This window comes from Panicum hallii, chromosome 9, assembly GCF_002211085.1.
Source record: "Panicum hallii strain FIL2 chromosome 9, PHallii_v3.1, whole genome shotgun sequence".
Taxonomy (NCBI): domain Eukaryota; kingdom Viridiplantae; phylum Streptophyta; class Magnoliopsida; order Poales; family Poaceae; genus Panicum; species Panicum hallii.
In genome coordinates, this window is record NC_038050.1 from 64032221 (window position 1) to 64054121 (window position 21901).

A 21901-nucleotide genomic window follows, 5' to 3' on the forward strand; every position below is an offset into this window, starting at 1 on the left:
TATTAGTGGCCCGGTTGGAGACCTTGTTGGAAGGTTACGAGCCCTTTAGTCGGCTCTCGTGATGATTAATCATGATGATGCTATGATGGGTAATGGCTTTGATGAATCCACGTTGACACTAAGGTGATCATGTTGTGGTACCCTATAAAGTGTACACCTCTGCAGAATTTAAAATATATTCGAATAGTTATGTCCACGGTCTTAGACGAGTTGTGGTTTAGTCACTTTGACTAGTTTTAGGAATTGTGTAAACTTATTTGTGTATTTGGTGTGAGTAAAGCGTGTGTTGATTTTGAAAATTTCAGCAAGTGTACCGTGTGCTGCTGTAGATGGGGTGTCCGGTAAGCAATTGAAATTTAGATCCATTGTGTAGGATCACCCAATTCTTTTATAACTACTGTTTTCATAGCAGCGGCTTGTTTTATAAAATCAAATTATTAGATAAACCTTGTGTGTATATAAAAACTAGCTTTATGCAAATTAAATCTTAGCATATTCCTTGAATTATCCCTATGCATGTATTCTTTTATCCCTGTTCGTAGGATGGAGTTGGATTTGCTGAGTATGTTTATACTCACCTTTATTATTATTATAGAGGAGATCCAGATTTCGTCGTGGTGAAGATTTCGAGTACTTCGTCGCGTCTGCATCCAACTTGCCTGTGGTGTTGGGTTATTAAGGATGATTTCGTTTCCGTGTAGTTACGAGTGCTGCATGTGGATTATAATAGCCATATCCAGTATCCTCAGTTCGATTTGGTTGTTTCTTGTTTAGCTTTAGATTACTCGACCTTTATCGAGGGATTTGTATCGAGACTGAATTATCTAAATATGTGTATCAATTTTTTAGAATTGGTATTTATATCATATTTAATCTCTGTGCAAATAGGAGCTCTTCATTTACTTAAATGCTGATTGGTTAGATGCATTTCAGCCAACTAGGCTCACGGCTCACCGGATGCAGCATAGTCTTGACTGGTTCACTGAGGGTGTGATTGGTTTTCGGATCACGGCAGCCTGGCTTGCACCAGGCATGCAGGCTATGCAGGCGTTTGCTTCCAGCCAGGCCAGCGGATGAACTTGATTGGTTGTTCGTCCGACCAGCCTTTCCACGTTGTGCGCTCGCCCACGCGTGCTTGTCTCTACACCCCACGAGCCTGGCTGCGCGGAAACGCTGAATTTTTCTGCATCAGTCGATGCAAGCTCGGGGACAGCTTTTGCATCGAGCAGGCAGGGCCTGTTTGGCACAGCTCAAACTTGTTCAGAAGCCAGTTGGTGGCTAGCTGGCCAGAGAAGCAGCTTATTAAAGAAGCAGCTGGTCGTAGAAGTTAAATGTTTGGCAGACTGCTTGTTGAATGGGCTGAAATCCTGTTAAAAAGTTCAGAAGCCAGACTGTTTCCTGCTTAATCATAAATTACTCTTAATGATAACTTAATTATTGTACATAGTGCTCCTTAGTCGAATAACAGAGACTGATTAGCCATTTTGATCTTCAATTTTTTGCCTTTTTAGTTTATGATGCATCATCGATCACATTCAGAGGGGGAAAGAACAGAGCCCCGGCGCTAGGGGGCGGCGCGGGGGGCGGAAGGGGGCGGCGCAGGGCCGGCGCAGGGGGGCGGAAGGGGGCCGGCGCGGGTAGGGGCGGAAGGGGGCGGCGCAGGGCCGGCGCGGGGGCCGGCGCAGGGGGCGGAAGGGGGCTGGCGCGGGGGGGCCGGCGCGGGGGGCGGAAGGGGGCTGGCGCGGGGGGGCCGGCGCGGGGGGCGGAAGGGGGCGGCGCAGGGCCGGCGCAGAGGGCGGAAGGGGGCCGGCGCAGGGGGCGGAAGGGGGCGGCGCAGGGGGGCGTCGCGGGCCGGCGCGGGGGGGCCGGCGCGGGGGGCGGAAGGGGGCAGCGCAGGGGGAGGGAAGGGGGCCGGCGCGGGGGCGGAAGGGGGCCGGCGCTGGGTGGGGGAAGGGGGCCGGCGCGGGGGGCGGAAGGGGGCCGGCGCAGGGGGCGGAGGCCGGGGCGGGGTCCCGCGGAAGGGGGCGGAGGCCGGGGCGGAGGCCGGCGCGGGGGGCGGGGGGCGACGCAGGGGGGCGGCGCGGGCCGGTGCGGGGGGCCGGCGCGGGGGGCCGGCGCGGGGGAGGCGGGGGCCGGCGCGGGGAAGCGGCGCAGAAGCTGGTCCGCTCCCGCTGCTCGTTAACGCGGGTTTCTGAACGTGGTCGGGGAAGCGCTGGCGAGGGAAGCGCTTCAAGAAGCGGAGCGTTTGGCTGGGGAGCGGCTTAAAATTGCTAAGAAGCGGTGCCAGAAGCGGTGCCAAACAGCACCATAGCCCAGTCCCTGCTGCAGGCAACCAATCAAGGGCATGTTGCGCCCGACGATTCTGGACGGCTGATATGCAGGCAACCAATCACTTCCCGAAGCATGTGCTGGAACTAAACTTGCATGCAGAAAAGAGCTCTCTTAAAATCCGGTTCCCATTTACTAAAGCATACTGTCTTAGTCAGTTTAAGGACTAAAGTTTCAAATAACATAATTAAAAATAATTAAAAATATTTTAGTCACGTTAGCTCCTAAAGAGTAGCTAAAATTAAAAGAAAAATTTAAGAGCTTGTCTCTCATTTTAGTCATTTTGTTTGGAATTTTTGTCACTTTTGCTCACTTGATCCAAATAGGGGGGACTAAAATTTAATCACTGCTTTTAATCACTTTGCTTTTAGTCACTGGATCCAAACACACCCTTGATCTAATCTAGCTTCCGAGGTGCGAAAATTTTGCTTGTTTCCGCCAGATCTGGTTCGCGTGATCCCCAGATGAGGAGCGTGCTGGCGAGTGGAGCGTATGGGAAAAGACGTTAAGTGCTCTGTTGGACTGGTAACCAATCAGCGTTTTAGCTACTATTGTCAGTTGGAAACAGCAACGAAACTAAAGCATGCTGCATTTACCAAGCCTAGCCACCGGGAGCCTTACTAATACGAGCCAGGACTCTCAGCCAATTACATCTTAGAGCCTCTAAGTACATTACTACACATCAATTTCGTAAATTGTCTCGTGCGGATTCATGTAGGATTTTTGATGATGCAGAGAAGAGAAGGACGAGAGAGAACGAGATAGTTGCTTCGCGAAATAACTGTCTCATAGGCTAAAATTAAGTACTATAAGATAGCTTATTCACCATTATACGAGTTGTTGTTGTCACAATACTCATAATATTTTCTTTTTTCATTCCACAAATTAAGAAATATAGTATTACTGCGAGACAATAAAAGCGACACGCTATCGTAGATATTGTCTGTTTAATCACCTTAAGATGACATACCGTTATATTAGATCGTCTATTAGACAGCTCCAATGTACTTGTCCTTAGTTGGTTCTTAGTCCGTTGTCCTTAGTTGGTCCTCAGTCATCTAGTTTCTCATTTATTCAAATTACAAATAGATATTATAAAAAATAAGTAAAAAATATATTGAGTATGTTCGGAACATCTAGCTGCAGCAGCTATATATAACTATACAAATGCTGCGCAGCCCTGCAGCCAAGCAGAAACCAACAAGACTACTATTTAAATTATCAACAACTGCTATTTAAATTATCAACCTGTCTGATGGAGCAGTCCTCCCGTGCTTACCCCCCGCCAGAGCGGCTCGTCCGGCCGCTAGCCCGTAGGAGCAGCCCCGTGCTTGCCCGCTAGAGCGGCACACTCGCCGGAGCAACTCGCAAGCCCGCAAGAGCGGCCCGGCCCGCCAGCCTCTTTCCCGCGCTCTGCCACCGGAGAAATTCACCAGACCGCCCACGCTGCTCGTGGTTCGCGGGATGCAGCGAAACGTGGACGAAGTGGGATATTCCCGTCCGCTCTTTTCAGAGGGATGGGCTCATCCCGCATCTGGAGGGAATATTCACTCCAGTGGATGATCCCATCTCACTCCTCAATCCGAACACCGTAACAAGAAGGATGGATCTATACCCGTTCTAGTTAGTCTCGGAATCACTTGTACATAATTAGTTCTCCTGAGAATTTGAAGCGGCAACTCTACCAGTAGTTCCTTAGTGATAAGTTGGAAAATTATGTGACACTAATGCTACATAGATAGATCAACACTAATTAAAGAGGTTTGGATCTCGAGTGAACTATTTACTAAGTACAGATATTAAAGACCCATATATGCACATCAACAGTTTGGAGGCGTAGGTGACATCCAAACAAGTGAAAAGCCGATGCACTTTAGTCTTTTCAATATATATAATTTAATTTATGCGGGAATTTAAAAGAACTCCAACATTCCAGGCGAGACATGAAGATAGCGGAAACTCTCAAACGATCCAAAATTGCATTGATACCTGCCGAAACAGTGCCACATCCATAGCAGCTTCAGAAATTAAGCAGGTACAAATACAAATAGAGTACTTTTGTGGAATGTGTATAAAAAAATCCAGGGGGTTAAAGTAGAGGTGAATAGCTGTGTACCACAAAAATTCTATTAATACAGAGAAGTTGCAAATTGTTCATTTGCCATGCAAGGAAAGGGTGCAATACATTGCTCTGTTCATGATTGCCCAAGTCTAGTTTTTATTCTGATGATGCATAAACAGACGTGTATGCTTACATAAATCGATGCCTTTCAACTCGCACTAGCATTCAACCCAAATTTTGCTCGAAGTCATCAAGTTGAGCAGATTTTACCATCAAGCAGCCCTATGTGACTAGGCTGTCACCGTCATACTGTGACCCCTTTGTATTTATAAATGAGATCGAGGATCAGAAACAAGTGAAAGAACTTCACAAATAATTTTTAAAAGATGTAAATGCACGCATAAGCTGTAAGCACAGTTGTTATTAGGACTGATACTGCATTAACAGCATCATTGTCCAGGACAGTGATCCCAGAAATCTTTGTAACAGTAGGACCTCTTTTGCTGACGACCTACAAGGAGAAACAAAGACAACTATAACATTATTATCAAATGAGGTTGCAAGATAGTATTTTGCTAAAAGTTCACTAAATTCCAAACTAAATCAAGCTTGTTAGTATTTTACTACAAAGGACCCTATTTGCAGAAACATCAAATCCTGGCATTCTATATTTTGAAACATCCAAATGTACTTGTTATGGTCTTTACAAATAAGTGAACATGTAACACTTCAAACCTATGGAAGAAGTCCTATATGATGATATTCTACTTTGAAAATGATAATAAAATGAATAAATATTTTTGTGCCCTTTGCGATTATCACTTACTGACCATACTCCATTTATAAAGCAGAGGAAGACTTCACAACTGATAGTTCTATCTCAATGCAATAATGACCTCTTGATGCAATCTTCAATGAAAAAACATAGCTTTTACAGACCATCTTTCCCCCTAATAGCATATTACAGAGGTGGCCCAGAAAAGTTTACCTTCTTCCGAACACTGCAGTATCCACTGAACTGAAGTGTAGCTCCCAGCAATGAATCAATAAGACTCCCAAGCAAACCAGCTGCAGCAGAGATGGGTAGCACTAGGAGCTGCCGGAGGGCCATATCAAAGGAACAATCAGCTGTCAACAGTCCAACGATAACGAAAGTGAGACCAATGATCAGGCCTCCTCCAGTGGCAGCAAGAAGTCCTTGTAAGGTCACTCCACCATTTGTACCCTTCCTGACAGGCTTATAGAGTAATATTGTTATCAGTTTACAGGCAAACACCACAAAAGATATACACTGGGGGAATTTCCGACTCCCTCTGACCATAAATGTAAGTCATATTAACCTTTTCGATTCTTTAGTAGATTTAAGCCATCTAAGAAATTATCGGCACATTTTCTTTCTTCCTTCCTTCGTTGCCCAAGATAATTGATGCTTCCACCCTCATGTTGTTATGGCTGGGTGGTGAAGGCCCTAGGTGACGAAGGTGATAGCCGTTAGCCGTGGTTAGTAACTGACCGAGGCTGCTCACCTCGTCGCCCTGGAGCAATAGAGAGAGAGAGAGAGAGCAGGAGAGAGGAGGATAAATCTTTGCTTTATTCTTGATGAGTATACCGCCTTGGTTTATATCAGCACCAAGTCGTTTCCCGGGCACAGTCCATCTCCTATCTTTGCTTGCGAAGTCCAACAAACTAGTACAAAGGCGAGCTGATCCGAACTAGATAAAACCAAATAGTTTAACTCAAATATCCTAACAAACTAAACCGAATATTGGATAATGTAGTGCCTTTCGCGCCGGTGCGCTTCCGCATCATTCACGATGTGACCGTAATGTCATCCTTGGTGCGGCATGTGTAGTGTCTTCCCCACAAAACACATGTATAAATAACCCATCTTTTCCAATTTAGTATAAATGAAGGGCAATAAAGTCATTTGATATACCTTCTTAATTCTTTTACACAAATCTAAAGTGACCTACATTTTGGAATCAGATGAGTAAACAAAAAAATAAAATAAGTGGAGAATGAAACAGTAATATTCTGTGTGTTGAACACAAACCATGATAATCATAATCTATTGCGTGGTGTAGGTAACATAGTCATGACAAACATCCACTCCACTTAAATGTTAATGCTCATCTGTTCTACTTTGTACTCTTGTTACCCTTTGCTAATGATACCATATATGCTTTGGGAACGAATAAAAATCATCTGTCCTAGTACTCTATTGGATCAACTTTTCAAAAAACATAGTGACACTGTACCTTACTGCCATTAGGCTTCAAATTCAACTTCTTTACAAAACAGTATATTGGAATTAGTGATATATTCGATGTTTGTACGGCCAACCCACTAGAACACACATAGCATAGAAGTGGACAAGGTCTGTGGTTTCGATTCTGAGTTTGCACATCTGGAGAAAGGTTTCACATGATTATTAAGGAAAGCTATGCAGTGTGGAATTAGTCCAATATCATAAACAATATGGGTGTGGTCAGATGGGTAGCAATACCATGACCTTGGACATTTCAGATCATTTGACTGGAACCTAATGTGGTGGCGTTGTCCAGTCAAATTGGGTACACAGTAGGTTTGGTTAAGGGCAGATTAGGAAAAGTGACCAAATCTTGCAGCCTGGTTAAAACATATAGCGGATTACATATACAATGAATGAAGAGAACACATGGACTCCATCAGTAACTCAGTATATCCTACGTGAAAAGGAACAGTTACCTTCAGAGTTGTAATAAGCCGTGGTTGTTCGTCACTAAGCACACCAATTTCGGACGACCAAGTATCTCCATTGCAGCAACAGTAATGGCCAATAATACCACCTATAATACCAGTTATAATCTTTGAACCATTTGAGTCCAAGCACTGATCTTGCCCTCCAGTCATTATTTCAAATATCACAACCAGTATAGTGGCAACTGTGCTATTTGCTAGTACTTGGATCCTGTAAGATGTAAAAGGAATAGTAAAAAACAACAGAAAGTTAAATTCACAAAACAGCAGCTGTTGTGAATTGTTATCTATCTTTGATGATGTGTGATGAAACCAGCAAGATCTTTTTAGCATCTTTTGTGTACAATTTTTTGAACGGAGCAATGAATATTATCACTTTGAGTGTAGTTTCAAAAAAAAGGACTAAGTAACACGTGATAACATGTGATGTAATTTCATCAAAGCATTGAAACATGTAAGAATTTCAGGGAATTTTTCTTGAATTTACAACACTTTGGCTTTGGTTGGAACTGCAATTGCTGTTGCGCTGTATGCAAGATGACAACAGAATAAAGTGCTAACTCCCAGTAAACGTTGCACACAACCGAGCAGGAGGTACTTATACATGGTAACCATGCGAGACGCATTTCCAATCATTAGGTTCTTTTTTGTTTCTTCCTTTTTCTTGCTAGACGTGGTAAGGCCAATCTTGAGTCGTGCTTAATCTAACTGTTACTTTATAAACTGGTATATGGTTTAGCATTTGTGGTTGCATCTTTATATCTCTCCACTGAACACTAAATTCTTTTTCCTAGCATCATTCACTACTATACTTAGAATTTCTACATCAATTGTTCTGGGCACGTTACACGGAAATGGTGGCACGGCCAGAGAAAGGGACCTGCCTGAGTTGTGACATGTCGAAGCCTAGCTCAGGCGTATAGCAGAGAGTAGATTTTTTTGGGTGGGATTCGCTGCTTCCACAAAACAGAGTGTGTTGGTTACCAGTTTCGCTGGCCGCCCTCCTTAAAGTCCTCCTCGACGCGGCGCTTGCGGTCCACCCCGATCTTGGTGACCTTGGACGAGGAGAAGAAGAAGGCCATCAGCACCGCGCCGTACCTGTAGCCGCAGGCGATGTGGACCGCCATGACGACGAAGCCGGCGATCCCGCCCGAGGCATCCAGGGAGCGGCGGCGGACCGCGCGCGCTGCGATGAGGGCCGCCAGCGACGCGCCTACGGCCGACCGGACCACGAGGGAGGAGGACAAGGCGGCGGGGATCACCATGGCGTGGTCGCGTGGACGCCCCTTGCGCCGACGGGGAGCGGCAACCCCTTGCCCCGGTTGCCGCGCCGATGGGGAGCCGCGCAGGCCCGCGCTGCCTCTGCGCCGACGGGGAGCTGCGGTCTGCCCTGCCCCGTGTACAGTTGGAGGGAGAGGAGACGAGAAGGGAGAGCGGCCGCCGTCACTGGCTGCTGCGTGCTGGGCAGAGCGCAGAGAGGAGAGGGAGGGGGGAAAGAGACGGGATAGAGGAAAGGAGATGAATGGAGAGCAGAAAACGCCAAGTTTGAAGTTTTGTTGCAAGATATGTTCTAACTCCATGCTTAAATATATAAATATTTTTTCTCAAATTGTAACTAATAATATTAATTTATCTCATTAGCTGAGCAAAGTAATATGAATCGGCTAGTACTCACCACGTTTAAAGCCTATTTATATACACCCCACGTGAACAGACCAATAACAGACACCCTTATTCAATTTAGATCCTCATCACCGTATATAATCCTATAAGTTATATATAATTTAGACCCTTACCTTATACTATATCCTATAAATTGTCTTTGAACTACCCCTTCCGTTCCTTCCATAGATCAGATTTTGCATTAATCTATATATTAACGATCTACAATTTGATAAAACCGAGAAAACGATCTACAATTTGATGAAACCGAGGAAGCAGCTTATTTCCATCGATTTACTTCCATTTTTTCCTTCATCGAGCTTGAGCTTGGGGTCGACAAGTAGACCCTAAGCGTGAAGTTAAACTCCCGGTTTCATACACGCTGCATCTGGCGAAGTGATGAGTTGATGCTCACGGACATGATGAGTTCCCAGTAATCCCAAAACACGACTTCTGGGTTCGGGCTGCTCATGTCGGCTGCCAGACGAGGAACCATAACAGAATCAACTCCACCGGATTCTGTAACACTGAAGGGAGAGTCGTTCGTGATTTTTCATGGAAGCTCGATAGCCGTAGCAACAGATGCAATGGCGACGGTAACGGCAAGCCTACAAATCAATATCCTCTAGTCCGCTTACAAGATAGCTGAAAGTATCCATGATACAACACCCCAAACTATCGTAGAACGGGGCTACTAGAAGTCTAGAACATAACGATAGCAAGATGAGGGTGCGCCGTTCAACAGAGCGCGCGGACTCCGCAACGAAAAGATCACAAGAGTGGCCACCAGCGCGACAGAACTAGCCGCCAGCATCCACCGAGGATGGCAGCTAGCGCGACGGCGCGCCTGCGCTTCGGCCGGCGGGCTCAGGACGGAATCAGAATATGCCAGAGAGCACGTTGGCGGCCGTGGAGAGCGCGGCGCCGGCGATGGCGCACTGCACGACCTGCTCGTGTGACGCGCGGTCCGACGTGAGCGCGACGGCGGCGCCCGTGATGGCGCCCGCCACGGCGCTGTTCCGCCAGTCGTGCGCCCCGCGCACCTCCGTCAGGCCGTAGGTCAGGCCGGAGTGCACGCCAGCCGCGAGTCCTGCAAAAGACGACACCCAAATCAGATGGAGCGAAAAAAAATTATGAAAAATCGGGCGTAGACAACAAACAAATGCTTCTTGTTGGTTCAATTTCAACGAGTACAGAAGTGTTACCCCACTGTAACGACTCTTTGCTCACGTTTTTCACCTGAGGAAAAATGGAAAAAGTAATTACAAACAAAGCAAGGCACGGTCGGTCGGTCTAGAACTAGAACTCGGCTAATTTCCTTGATGGCTTACCATGGCCTCGGCCGACTTGCTACCACTGTTCGTCCCTGCCCGATTTGCCACCACAAGATCAGGGGATGTTACTCATTTACTCATGGTTACAAAAGCACTTCCAGCCGACTGAAAGATCGGAGCCGTTACCAACTTACCATTCAGTTCCGGGAACGAGCGTTTCCTGGAGCCGGTGGCGCCGGACACCGATCCTCCCTCGCCTGCAGCCAGTCAAGGCAAAATATCACATTAAAAACTCCAAAAAAAGGGGCAGAAACAGAGCGAAGTCACTGAATATCATGTTCACAAGCAGCAGCAACACCAGCAACAAGGTTCTGTTACCTTCGATGGCCATGAAGTACGACTCCCTCGCTACTGCTTGCACTGCGCCGATCTGCACAACCACACGGCAGGAGCAGCGGAACCGAGTTGAGGAGAGACGTGGAAGGAAAATAGATCATTTCCGGCAGAAGACGGAGTGGACAGAGGCGTGCGGGCGTGCTTACCCCGGCGGCCTTGACGAAGCTCTCGGCGATGCGGTTGAGGAGTGGGTGGCCGAGGTCCAGCATCCAGTTCTTCGCCTCCAGGGCGCCGCCGCGCACCTCGTCTGCGAACGCCCGCGCCTGCGTCTCCACGCTGCCGCTCATCCTCCTCCCTCCCTCCCTCCTCTGCCGCTCTCCCCTCTTGCTGGCTGAGCTGCTGAAGTGCACACAGCTAGGTTCGAGCACGAATGCAGATGGCAGGGCACGATTGCAGTGATGGCTGTGGCTGTTGGTTGCATTAGATAAACGTTGGGCGCTGCAGAAAAGGCCGAAGCGGTGAACTCTGGAGGCCGGAGGCCCAAGGCGGCGCCAGTCACAACACAACACATCACATCGACGTCCTACTGGTCCTGGTTCCCTGAGGAGAGAGCTGGGTGACACGTACGCAGACTCCACGGACACGTGCCGGCGATGGCTGTAAATCGTGGCGCTCTTCTGGAACTCGCACCGCGTCGCGTGGTTCACGAGACCTGGCGAAATCTGTGCGCTGGCCTCCTGTTTTTTCAGCTCCCAACGTCCCTCCCAAGTGCCAACAATCCAACAATGATATTTATGTATGGGACTACGGGTAACTGAGGAAACTGGTACTGTACTACTTTTTTTTTTTTACTTGATCAGCGGAGGGGACACTAGTTTTACTTTATCATCTCGAAGAAATGGTTGGTATGGTCGAACGCGTGTACCTGTACCACCCACCGTACGTAAATCGAAATTTCTTTGTTCATCCTGATCCAAACAGACTTCAAGATCACATCTCACAACCAAAAAAAAGCACGGTCTTTCTCAGCGAAAAGTTTCGTTTGTTGCGTGATTTAAATGATTTCTTTTTGTTACTGGAAGATAGTAAAGACTGAACATATTCAAGAGCTGAGCTTGTAACGAGCATTACTGGAGTGGCGAGTAGAGAGAGATGAGGTACATGATAATCCCCTTTTTCTCACAACATGGAGTCATGGAACAGAATCAGATTTCTCTGCTGAAAACAAAGCTGGGTACAATGGTGACTCAGGGGTACCCAACACAATTGACAATTGTATCACTCATTCCAGTTCCCACAAGGCACGGACTGCTACGCAGAGAAAAAAGTTCATGACATTCAGATACACGTTCAAAACTTGCAAGCACTGATTTGCGAGCTTATTTCTTGTTTCATACCAATCCTTATGAGCTGATCCCGAGCTGGATGCGCCAATCCTCGAGCTGCTTCTTTACTTGATTTGAACCAGTGGAGCCGTAAGATATGAACTTGTTTACAGCATTTTCAACCCCCAAGTACTCGTACACGTCGGTCTCGAACGCTGGATGAACGGCTTTTAGGTCATCCAGTTGAAGTTCAGCTAGTTGACAGTTCTTGGTGACGCATAGTTGAACAGACCTTCCGACTATCTCATGAGAAGTTCTGAATGGAACTCCCTGCAAAGAGGACAAATAAGAAACAATTAGCTGTAATAATCTGATCCAACTAAAGTACATAACAAAGCATCAAAAAAACCAGTAGATAGCAAAGCATCAACAAAACTATAAATGATGTTAAGTTTTTGTGCTCCTTTGCTTTAATATGTTATACTATAACTGCCATATAAAACTATCCATCCTACAGTCGTGGGCAACAGGAGTTTACCTTCTTCACAAGATAATCCGCTAATGTTGTTGCATCCAGATAACCAGCTGGCAAGGAACGTTGTATTCTTTTTGAATTAAAAGAAATGTTCTGAGCAAACTCCGTGCAAACTTCAAGCATTCCTAATATGGCCTTCACGCTATCAAACAACGGTTCCTTGTCTTCCTGCTCAAAAGAAAAAAGTTTAAGAATATGCACTAATATAAGCATGGATATACTCCCTCCGTCCCAAATTATTAGTCGTTTTGACTTTTCTAGATTCATAGATTTGGCTATGCACCTAGACATAAATATATATGTAGATGCATAGCAAAAATTATGTATCTAGAAAAGCTAAAACGACTAATAATTTGGAACAGAGGGAATACTTATGAGAATGAGACCCACCTGAAGATCACGGTTGTAGGCCTGTGGAAGGCCCTTACAGAGGATTAGGACAGTCATGAGATCTCCAACAACCCTAGCAGACTTCCCACGAACAAGCTCCATTGGATCTGGATTTTTCTTCTGTGGCATAATGCTGCTTCCTGTTGAAACTTTGTCACTTGGTGTCAGGAACCCAAACTCCTCCGATGCCCAAAGAACCCATTCTTCACCAATCCGAGAAAGATGAACAGCAGCGATCGAATTGGCAGCAAGAAACTCCAATACGAAGTCACGGTCTGATACTGCATCAATGCTGTTGACCAAAAAAGCTTCCAGTTTAAGTGAGAACTGCACAAAATTGAAAATGGACAGTTTGCCATTCACTGTGTTACAGTACATACAAGAGCATGACCCACAATTCTAGGCGGTGCAGGTTACATAGTCACAAAAATATGCCAGCTATAGAAACCAGTTAAACAACCATTTCTGCTTCTGCACGATATTCAGGTGTTTGTGAAAGGAAGAAGATGAAGAAAATCAGATAATTAGGTCTGACATTTTCATCTAGCTTTATTTCAGTGTGAACAAATTATCAAGCTCTGAAAAAAGAATACTTAGCATTTGATGAATTTCACAAGACAAGACTCAAGACAGAGACTGTAGCAGATGTAAAGCATTTAGAGCTTCAAGTTTTTTAATTTAATAAAATAACGCTAGCTTGATCATCATTGAAGGCAAGTAATATAACAGAATAGAATTACAGAAAGCCATGCTTGGAGACTTGAAATGGTACTACCACAATAAACCAACAACTTGCCTGTTCTTCATCGGAGCTGTAAACTTCAAATCTTTAGCGGTCTGAAACCTGTCAATGGGAAGTCCAGTTCCAGCCAAAGCGCAAGCACCAAGAGGGCAGAAATTCACTCTCTCCCTGCAGTTGGCCAGCCGACCAGCATCACGCTCCAACTGTACAAATTATAGATCAGAATACCATCAAGTTAACCAGAATTTCCATTCTTGTTTATCCCGAAAGATTATCAGTAAAGTGTTTGGAGCTCTATTCTTCGAACAGACATGCCACAGATATGGTAAACTGTAAGCTATGTATCGCGATTCAAGCGGGCCTGGTATGACAGCTATATGATGCATTGCATACAGCTCAAGTTCAGCAGATTATACATTGAAGGATATATGGTACAAGAAAATGGAACACCTAAACATGGTCCATTTTCTTTAAAAGTTCACATAAAAAAAATCAGAACTTTCCATATTGGCTATTAGATGTAGGTGTATCTGGACTGTGGCCAACAGCCTTAGTATCATTTGGAATACCATAGGCAATGTTTCAACTTTTGGTGTTGCATTGGGATGTCTACAGTATAGATAGAGGTTCCAAATAATCCTAAAAACACAGAATGTTCTATTTTATGCACAGCAGTTCCACGTATGTTCAAGTTTTACAGCCAAAAACTGAAAATGGACCTGGTATACCACCCAAATAATCGTGAATATTAAACAGATTTTCTCTTTAACTTTGCTTAGATAAAAGCACACTAGTTTGATCATTCAAAGATTTATTTGCACAATACCCACAAAGATCGACTAAGGGAATAGATCATCAATAACACATGACACTCACATTCATAAACTAAAATTCTTGCCTCCCCAAGCTCGAAAGTAAATTGAAATTACAATGTTGCAAGATGTCACAAAGGAAAGAAATAGAAATCACCTGTTCAACATATGATAAGAGAAGATGTGGCAGCAAAACAGGCTGTGCCCTTTGCAGATGAGTATAACCAGGGACTATCAAGTCAACATATTTTGAAGCTAACGTAACCAAAGACACCTGAAACGTCAAGAATCATGCTAATATTAGAAAGGTGAAACTTCCACCCTGAAATCAAGTTCTGTGAAAATAGTAGAAATCATGGGTTAGCATTTACGGAGTGGAATTTCTAAGAGAGTACACATAACCTGCAATCAGGTACTGAATCAACTTTTCTTAACGTTGTGTACAAAAGCAGGAGAAGTTTTGGACTAAAGTTGCTGCCACAAGTTGAGAATTACAGATGAATCAATAAAAAAAGCTTTGAAACTTCCACAGCATAAGCTTTCTTAACCGTTTGAATGGTTGCGTGTCAATAGAGACAAATCTGAGTGTTGCACCAGCAAGCAGTAAAGGTAGCCAAGAAAAACACACATGATTATATTATGACTTCATAACCATTAGAGAGTAAATTCAGAAGCAAACCTGAAACTGCTTGATACGAATCAAAATCTTGTCAATAGCATCACGGCACCATAGCCTTAGATCTGTCACAATTTGGTCATTGCGGCTCCTAGCAGTGTGCAGCTTCTTCGCCGGCTCACCAACCCTCTCAATCAGAGCTGCTTCAATGTTCATATGCACGTCCTCCCGATCCTTTCTCCACTCAAACTTGCCTTCTTGAATCAGCGTCTCAATCTGATTGAGACCCTCTAAGATGATATCCCTATCGCCAGCAGTTATCAAACCCTGCATTGCACATGATTCAGCAGCCATACTAGTGATCATTCGTTATAAGAAGCATCCAGCAAGGCCAACCAAAATATGGCGAACAACACTGCTGGAAAACCCCAGAGTGCACCGAAGATTAAACCTAACCAATGTTACTTTACAGGAAGCTAGCGGTTTCGAACTTCTGTGTCACACCACAAGCATAATAAGTAAGCTGGCATTTTCTCGAACACAAAGCTGACCCCAGTGATCAGCAGCGTGACCCCGGACCAACAACCCCCAAATTGATTCGCCGCAGCTCCATTCAGATAAGGCTAATAATCTGTCCAACATCTAGGCGGTCAAACCACACTGCACGACTACCACGAACAGCGAGGATGCAGTTGCTTCAGTAGAACACGCATATAATACCTGGGAGGCGAGCATGGTGGCATGAGCCTTGCTGCCCATGATGTCGTACTTGTAGAGCTGCCAGTCGTAGGAGATGGACTCCGTGAAGCGCTCCACGGCGTCCGTGACGCCCTCCTCGAAGCGCCCGCCCCAAAGCTTCATCTCCTTCTCGTCGCCATCCGAGTTCGCCATCGGAGTGGAGGCGGCCGCGACGGAAGGAAAGGCGGCGCCGCGGCCCCGGAGGGCGACGCGACCGGCGGATGGGGCGGCGAGGCGGCCGCTGGGGAGGGAGGAGGGTGCCCGGAAGATCAGGGATTGGGAGGTGAAGGCCATGGACTGCGTTGCGCCGTTGTTTGACGCGGCGGCGCGGCGGGGTGGTAGGGTCGGTGGGTGGGTGGGTGGGTTTAGGCGATTGTGTCGCGGAGAACGGTTATTACAGGGGAGGGGAGGTACAGGGACTATTAGTAGGGCTGGACGCTGGTGGACATCTTTCTTTCAACTTTTCTTCCAATGGTATTTTAGGTTGTCAAATCGAATGATTATTCTTCTTTCCAAACTGGTGGTGATTTGTCTTTATTAGCAGTTTCCCTCGTGCTTCGAAGTCAAATGATGTGGACGGTCAAAGTTATGGAATATATGACTAAACGAATGGCGGCTATGCATAACAATTCACCAAACGAGTTACCCTTTTTTCTATATGATTCAATTTGTATTTAGTTTTTTCATTTTGTACTCTCTTAGTCCCTTTGATTTGAATGCTTTTTGTTTAGTTTTAAAACATTTTCAGATGCACACAAGGCCATTTGACTAGTTTTTCATCTTTGTGAACAACTTAAAAACAATGAGCCTGGTAAAGTGGTAAAGCAGTGATCTTACAACTTGCTTCGATACTGCTACTGAATAGCACAGGTAGAATCATCCGTGTGTCACATTATCACGGGCTTCCATACCACTAACGTGCAATGTAATCCACATTCATTTTAACCATGTAATTCATTTATGTTTTCTCTATTTTTTCGTTTCGACGATACTGCGCACTAAACTTTTATCTAGAAAGGTAGATTGACTAAATTGTGTTTATAAGAAAATTTCTTTAAAATAAAAAATTACACTTTGGTTGGTTTTGGCGATATTATGATGCTTAACTTCATAGAAACAAGCAAAAGAAATTATACTTCACCTTAATTGTTCGAAGTCTACCGACCCTTTATTCGCAACAAATAGCTTCTTCCCCAACTATAGTGCTCGGAATAGAGGAGGAACACAGGAGCAGAGGAGGTTTAGTGCTCGACCTTAAACCTTCAATGAAAAGTCAGGCTTGGTCGGAGAATAGAGGAGGACCGAAGAATAGCATAGTTGGGGAATATGCTCCAGTAAGATTCAAATTAAGTTGAATTAAACCTATAAGATCTACCCGCAAAAAAAACCTATAAGGTCCATTTAATTTTTACGCTAGTTCATTCCTATTTGTTGCATTTTAAGTTCGTTCAACATAGTTGACACACTAATCCATAGTTTCGGTGTGGCTGGTGGCATTACTAGTTGATGGTGATGAACTGATGATGTTCCTGCTAGGTGCAAGAGAAGGTGGCTGCTTCATCAACGGATCACAAGTTGCATCATCTTCGCTAATTAATGGGAAATTGGCAGCCTGAACACGGAGTGTTTATAGTGGCACCAGAGGTATGTCTCCATTACTTCTTTTTATTGGGAAAGCATGACCTGAAGTATATGCGGCTTCCTATACTTCGTTTTCTTGTGCTTGGTGCCACTGCCACCGCTAGCGAAGCCATCCTGGTTGGGCACGGTTAGGAATGGCCTCCTTTGTAATTCAACTCAGCTTTTAATCATTCTTAGCTTAAAAATATATGAAATATAAGTCCGTTTCTTTTTTGACCAATCCTTACATGCATTCTCGTTCAGTTGATTTGAACGTGTAGAGTCCGCTTAGTTTTTGGGCCGGTCCTTCCCTGCTTCAGTTTAATAAAGTTCGTTCAAGTACACTAATTTCTTGGTGTTAGGGTGCGAGAGAGAGCATCTTGTAGACTCGCAAGCGAGAAACGACACTCTACCTCATCGTGTCAACAAAGATGAGTATAAGAAACGAAACGGGCACGAGATTTGACCGGATTTTTATGAAATTCAATCGTTTGGTTGGACTATAAAATGCTAAGCTAAGTTATGACACACTTTTTTCTGTAATGGATAGTGATTAAGATACGGGCTCTGAACATGAGAAGCAATGGAGTGCTTCCATAAATGCTCACGAAAAAAGTGTTGCCTCGTGACACGGTTCCAGATAAGTCAAAGAAATATATAGCTTGATAATACATATCTATATATTTTAGTATAGTATGGATAACCATATTTCACCGATATCAACGTATGGTCAAAAAAATTGAGTAGTTTTGTTGTTTTGGCATAATGCTTATTCTCTCTGTTCAAAACTATAAAAATTATAGATCATTTTAGCTTATAAATATATAGGATTTGCTATGTATCTAGATGTACACTATGTCTATATACACTATATCTAGTATCTGCCAAAAATATATATATCTAGAAAAGCTAAACAACGGAACGAAGATAATAGTTTATCTATAGAAATAATAATTTATATGTAGTAAATATGATATTTAAATCAACCAAGCTCGATCTGAGAAATTCTAATTACTAGAAAAATAATAAGATCTAAATGATCATTGATTAACTTAAATAACTAGTGATTAAGTAAATTAGGTTTTATTTGTATGAATCATTAGGGGGCATGGCCCCTGCCAGCCCCCCTGGCTCCGCCAGTGTGGCTAAGGTTCAAGAAAAATGCGAAAACAACTTTGAGTAATCACGATCGGAGAAGCAATTCAGTTCCACGTAAACCGACGTCAATGAGCTCGAAGAGCTTACCGTCTCGGCGAGCATGGTCGCGTGGACGCGGCTGCACGCGACGTCGTGCGCCCACAGCTCCTCAGCCTCCGCCGCCACAAGAGGCTTGGCGAAGCGCTCCCATGCGCGGGGCTCGGCCGGCTTGCCGTTGAGCCACAGCTTCGGGGCCTCCTGAACCTTCACCACCTCCGCCTCCCTCCCCACCACCGTCCGTTTCGCCGGTGGTTGCGGAGGCGGTGGCTCGTTCTCGTTGACGTACTCCAGCGATGACTTCACCGACGACTCCGCGGAGCCGTCCGTTGAGCTGCCGACCATCTCGATGAGGCCGAGTTCGTGCGCCGACAGCCGCTCGCCCGTCGCCACCTCCACGATCTCCAGCCCCTCCACTTGCTTCTGCTGCTGCGGCGCGAACGGCGACCGCGGCGAGTCCGTCGGCTGCTTGCCCGGCCTTGGTGTGGCCGGCTGCCGGCCAGGCGGCGCCGGCGAGTTGACGGTGCTGCCGTTCTCGGTAGGGGCGGGAGAAGGTGGCTGCGTCATCGGCGGGGTCGGAGCTTGCGTCTTCTCCGGCAGCGAGGGGGAGCCTGGCGGGTGCGTCAGCAAAGAGGACGCCGGCGTGAGCGCCGCGCGCGGGGCGCTCGCGGTGGACGCCGCGGCCCTGGCCTGCTTCCGCTCCTTCTTCTTCTTCCTACTACGGAAGCACGAGCCGAAGGACGGCATGCGCGGCTTCCTGTGCTTCTTTTTCTTGCGTTCGGCGCCGCCGCCGCCGCCGCCGCCGAAGCCGCCCTGGTTTGGCATGGCGTACACGAAGAAGGACGGCTCCTCCTCCTGCTGGCCTTGCTGCAGCTGGACGCCGCCTGCCGCCGGCGCGTCACGGACCCTGGACGGCGTCCGCTGCCGATGCTTGCCACGGCTGCGGCTGCGGCCGTGGCCGCCGGGGCACCGGAAGAGGGACCTGAGCGGGTTGAAGGTGCAGCACGGCGTGCCGCGCTCCCCTTTGCCGCCGCCTAAGCACTTGCACCGCGTCCGGCGGTGCGACGACCGGCCGCGAGGGGTCGCCGACATGGGTGCCGGCTGGTGGACTGATCTGGGGTGCTGGGCGTCGTCGTCCGGAACAGTGGCCGGGAGCTGCCGTGCGTCCCTGGTGGCTGGTGGTGTTCGTGGAGTTGTAGGTTTGAGGCGGATTTCTGTTGCGCGGGCATGGTTTACGTGCGGAGCACTACGGCTGATCATGGCGGCCAGCCAGCCAGCCAGCCGTGACGGTGTGTCGCGCAATTGCGTGCTGCGTGGTGAGCTCATTTGCGAACGTGGCGCTTGATTGGGCAGCACGATGGTGATTAATTACGTTGATTCCTGCTTGCCGGTGCAACCGTTCAATTCTGATTCTTTATATAACAACTGTACGATGAGTCGATGACTCTGGTCAAATGCAGCCTGCTTGACATCATGTGACAGGCATAACCTATTGGGCTGACGGGGAACCGGACAGCCTTTGGGACTCATCTCAACGGGCTCAGGGCCTCAGACTGCAAGCTGGGCTAGGCTTGTTCTTATCTCCTGAAAGCTCATACAATGCGGCCCATTTGAAACTGAAGCCGGCCTGCGGATTAAACAAAACACGTTCGGACCCACACAGGCACACACACAGTCACTCACACACGGAATCCGGAATGGCAGGACCCGCGCCCACATGTCGGCTAGCCGAGTACGCAAACCCAGGCGCGGCCAGGAAAACCACGGCAAATCTCTCGCCCAAAGAGGCAAAGATACCGCGGAACCCAAAGCCACCGTTAAACAAACCACGAGCTACGCCTCTTCCGATAAAAGCCGGCCCGGGATCTCTCGCCCGTCCACATCCACGAGTCGGAGGAGCTTCTAGTGACCAGTGACTGCTCGCTCGAGATCGATTCGGTTGCGTGACACGTGTGCAGCGAGATAAGCATGGGCGGCGAGGCGGCGGCGGAGCAGGGGCGGCGCATCCTGGTGGCGGTGGACGAGGGCGACGAGAGCGTGCAGGCGCTGCGCTGGTGCCTCGGCACCTTCGCCGCGGCGGCGCGCGGGGACACCGTCATCCTGCTCTACGTCCGCCCCGCGCCGCCCACCTACTCCTTCCTCGACGCCTCCGGTACGCGCCACCTCTCTGCTTTCTTCCAGCGCCCATGGCCGGCTTCCTGGGCTCCGTTTCAGTTACGGCGACGAGAGCTAGCTAGTAGCCATTCGCTAACAGTCCTGTGCTGCAAGCCGTGGTAGGCTACCTGTTCTCGGAGGAGGTGACCGCCGCCATCGACAGGTACAGCCGGGAGGTGGCGGACGCCGTGGTGGAGAAGGCGCAGAAGCTCTGCACGCTCTACGGCAAGGTGCTCAAACTAGAGATCATGCAAATCGCAGACGTTTCAGCTCCGCTATAGCGTCCGGCTAGCAGATTTCGTGTCTGACTGCTGATGGGATGGCGATTCGGTGGCTGCAGGAGGAGGGTGAGGGTGACCACGAGATGAATGTCGAGGTGAAGGTGGCCGTCGGGGACGCCAGGACCGTCATCTGCCACATGGCGGACAAGCTCGGAGCCGACCTCCTCGTCATGGGGAGCCATGGCTACGGCTTCTTCAAGAGGTACTTAACAGTGGTTTGCTCCTGCCACACGAACGCGCGCAGTGAATCAACTGCTTGGATGAACATATTTTACTTGCATGCTTTCTTTGCTTGCACTTTGGGATGGTGATTCCGTGATTGATTGTGTGGGGGAATGGCTGTTGCTTCTGCAGGGCTCTGCTTGGAAGTGTCAGTGATTACTGCCTCAAGAACGCGAGCTGTCCCGTCCTCATCGTCAAGTCTTAATCCGAACCTAGTCGAGTGATTAAGAATGGATCAGACATGATGCCCATTGCCCAAGCGCTTCCCCAGGTGTTGTTCTCCCCGTTTCTTTTTTCTGAGCTTAGCTTTGCCTACGTCAAATGTATTTTGCCAGAGCCGCAGATGTGTAATGGTGACTGAAGTTTACCCAGCAGCAACCTGTATGTATATAGTACTAATACAACCTTTTTTTTTGAGTGGGTACTAATACGACCTTATGATCATGTAACTGTTGAAATGGGCTCAATGTTCGATCATCCTTGGGCTGAAAAGCCGAGACTTGACTTTTTATTTTAAGAGCTTGTTATGTTTCGGGTGGGAGTTGGGCTCCGGACCTGTACTGTCGTGTATCGCCTAAAGAAACTGGATCAGGGCAAAAGCTAGGCACTTCAAACCTAACTGTGTATATGTCACAATTTTTTGCACCCAAAATTAGTCTAAATAAAAATATTGCAAGGTGTTGCTTATTCCTCGAATTAGAACCTTCTTCAGGTCATATACTCATGTTGCTGTGCTCATGTACTTCATATATTGTCCATATGAATTATGAACTGTTCCATACAATCGAGCACGGGTTGTAACGTAACATTAACCATATTTTCACACTCCACGTACCGGAAATTAGTAAATTTCTTGGTCACATTGGCCAAT

The 21901-nt window shown here is 47.0% G+C and overlaps 4 protein-coding genes across 7 annotated transcripts; 1 reads left to right on the top strand and 3 right to left on the bottom strand.

The window, feature by feature from the left end:
• Positions 1 to 4400: 4400 nt before the first annotated feature.
• On the bottom strand, positions 4401 to 8691 carry LOC112875447 (protein PGR-like). 2 transcript variants are annotated; one of them, XM_025939303.1, is made up of 4 exons: positions 8114 to 8681; positions 7118 to 7340; positions 5379 to 5627; positions 4401 to 4901 (listed from the first exon to the last, which is right to left on the bottom strand). In XM_025939303.1, the coding sequence occupies exons 1-4, from the start codon at positions 8392 to 8394 to the stop codon at positions 4770 to 4772; spliced, it is 885 nt and encodes a 294-aa protein (XP_025795088.1). In that variant the 5' UTR covers positions 8395 to 8681; the 3' UTR covers positions 4401 to 4769. The 2 variants fall into 2 exon arrangements, with proteins under 2 accessions (XP_025795088.1, XP_025795089.1); XM_025939304.1 differs by lacking the exon at positions 4401 to 4901 and adding an exon at positions 4947 to 5299 and having other exon boundaries at positions 8114 to 8691.
• A 683-nt stretch (positions 8692 to 9374) lies between these two features.
• LOC112875448 (outer envelope pore protein 16-2, chloroplastic) lies at positions 9375 to 10838 on the bottom strand. Of its 2 annotated transcripts, XM_025939305.1 has the most exons (6): positions 10608 to 10826; positions 10444 to 10495; positions 10260 to 10322; positions 10123 to 10157; positions 9997 to 10030; positions 9375 to 9881 (listed from the first exon to the last, which is right to left on the bottom strand). In XM_025939305.1, exons 1-6 carry the CDS (start codon positions 10746 to 10748, stop codon positions 9670 to 9672), a joined length of 537 nt encoding a protein of 178 aa, XP_025795090.1. In that variant the 5' UTR covers positions 10749 to 10826; the 3' UTR covers positions 9375 to 9669. The 2 variants fall into 2 exon arrangements, with proteins under 2 accessions (XP_025795090.1, XP_025795091.1); XM_025939306.1 differs by lacking the exons at positions 9997 to 10030; positions 10123 to 10157 and having other exon boundaries at positions 10608 to 10838.
• A 673-nt stretch (positions 10839 to 11511) lies between these two features.
• LOC112876881 (argininosuccinate lyase, chloroplastic) lies at positions 11512 to 15957 on the bottom strand. The gene is made up of 7 exons (XM_025941061.1): positions 15542 to 15957; positions 14885 to 15148; positions 14363 to 14479; positions 13448 to 13596; positions 12652 to 12943; positions 12265 to 12429; positions 11512 to 12056 (listed from the first exon to the last, which is right to left on the bottom strand). The coding sequence occupies exons 1-7, from the start codon at positions 15851 to 15853 to the stop codon at positions 11805 to 11807; spliced, it is 1551 nt and encodes a 516-aa protein (XP_025796846.1). The 5' UTR covers positions 15854 to 15957; the 3' UTR covers positions 11512 to 11804.
• A 4221-nt stretch (positions 15958 to 20178) lies between these two features.
• On the top strand, positions 20179 to 21479 carry LOC112876882 (universal stress protein PHOS34-like). 2 transcript variants are annotated; one of them, XM_025941062.1, is made up of 4 exons: positions 20179 to 20525; positions 20642 to 20757; positions 20868 to 21010; positions 21163 to 21479. In XM_025941062.1, the coding sequence occupies exons 1-4, from the start codon at positions 20342 to 20344 to the stop codon at positions 21233 to 21235; spliced, it is 516 nt and encodes a 171-aa protein (XP_025796847.1). In that variant the 5' UTR covers positions 20179 to 20341; the 3' UTR covers positions 21236 to 21479. The 2 variants fall into 2 exon arrangements, with proteins under 2 accessions (XP_025796847.1, XP_025796848.1); XM_025941063.1 differs by having other exon boundaries at positions 20181 to 20525; positions 20651 to 20757.
• The last annotated feature ends 422 nt before the right edge of the window (positions 21480 to 21901 follow it).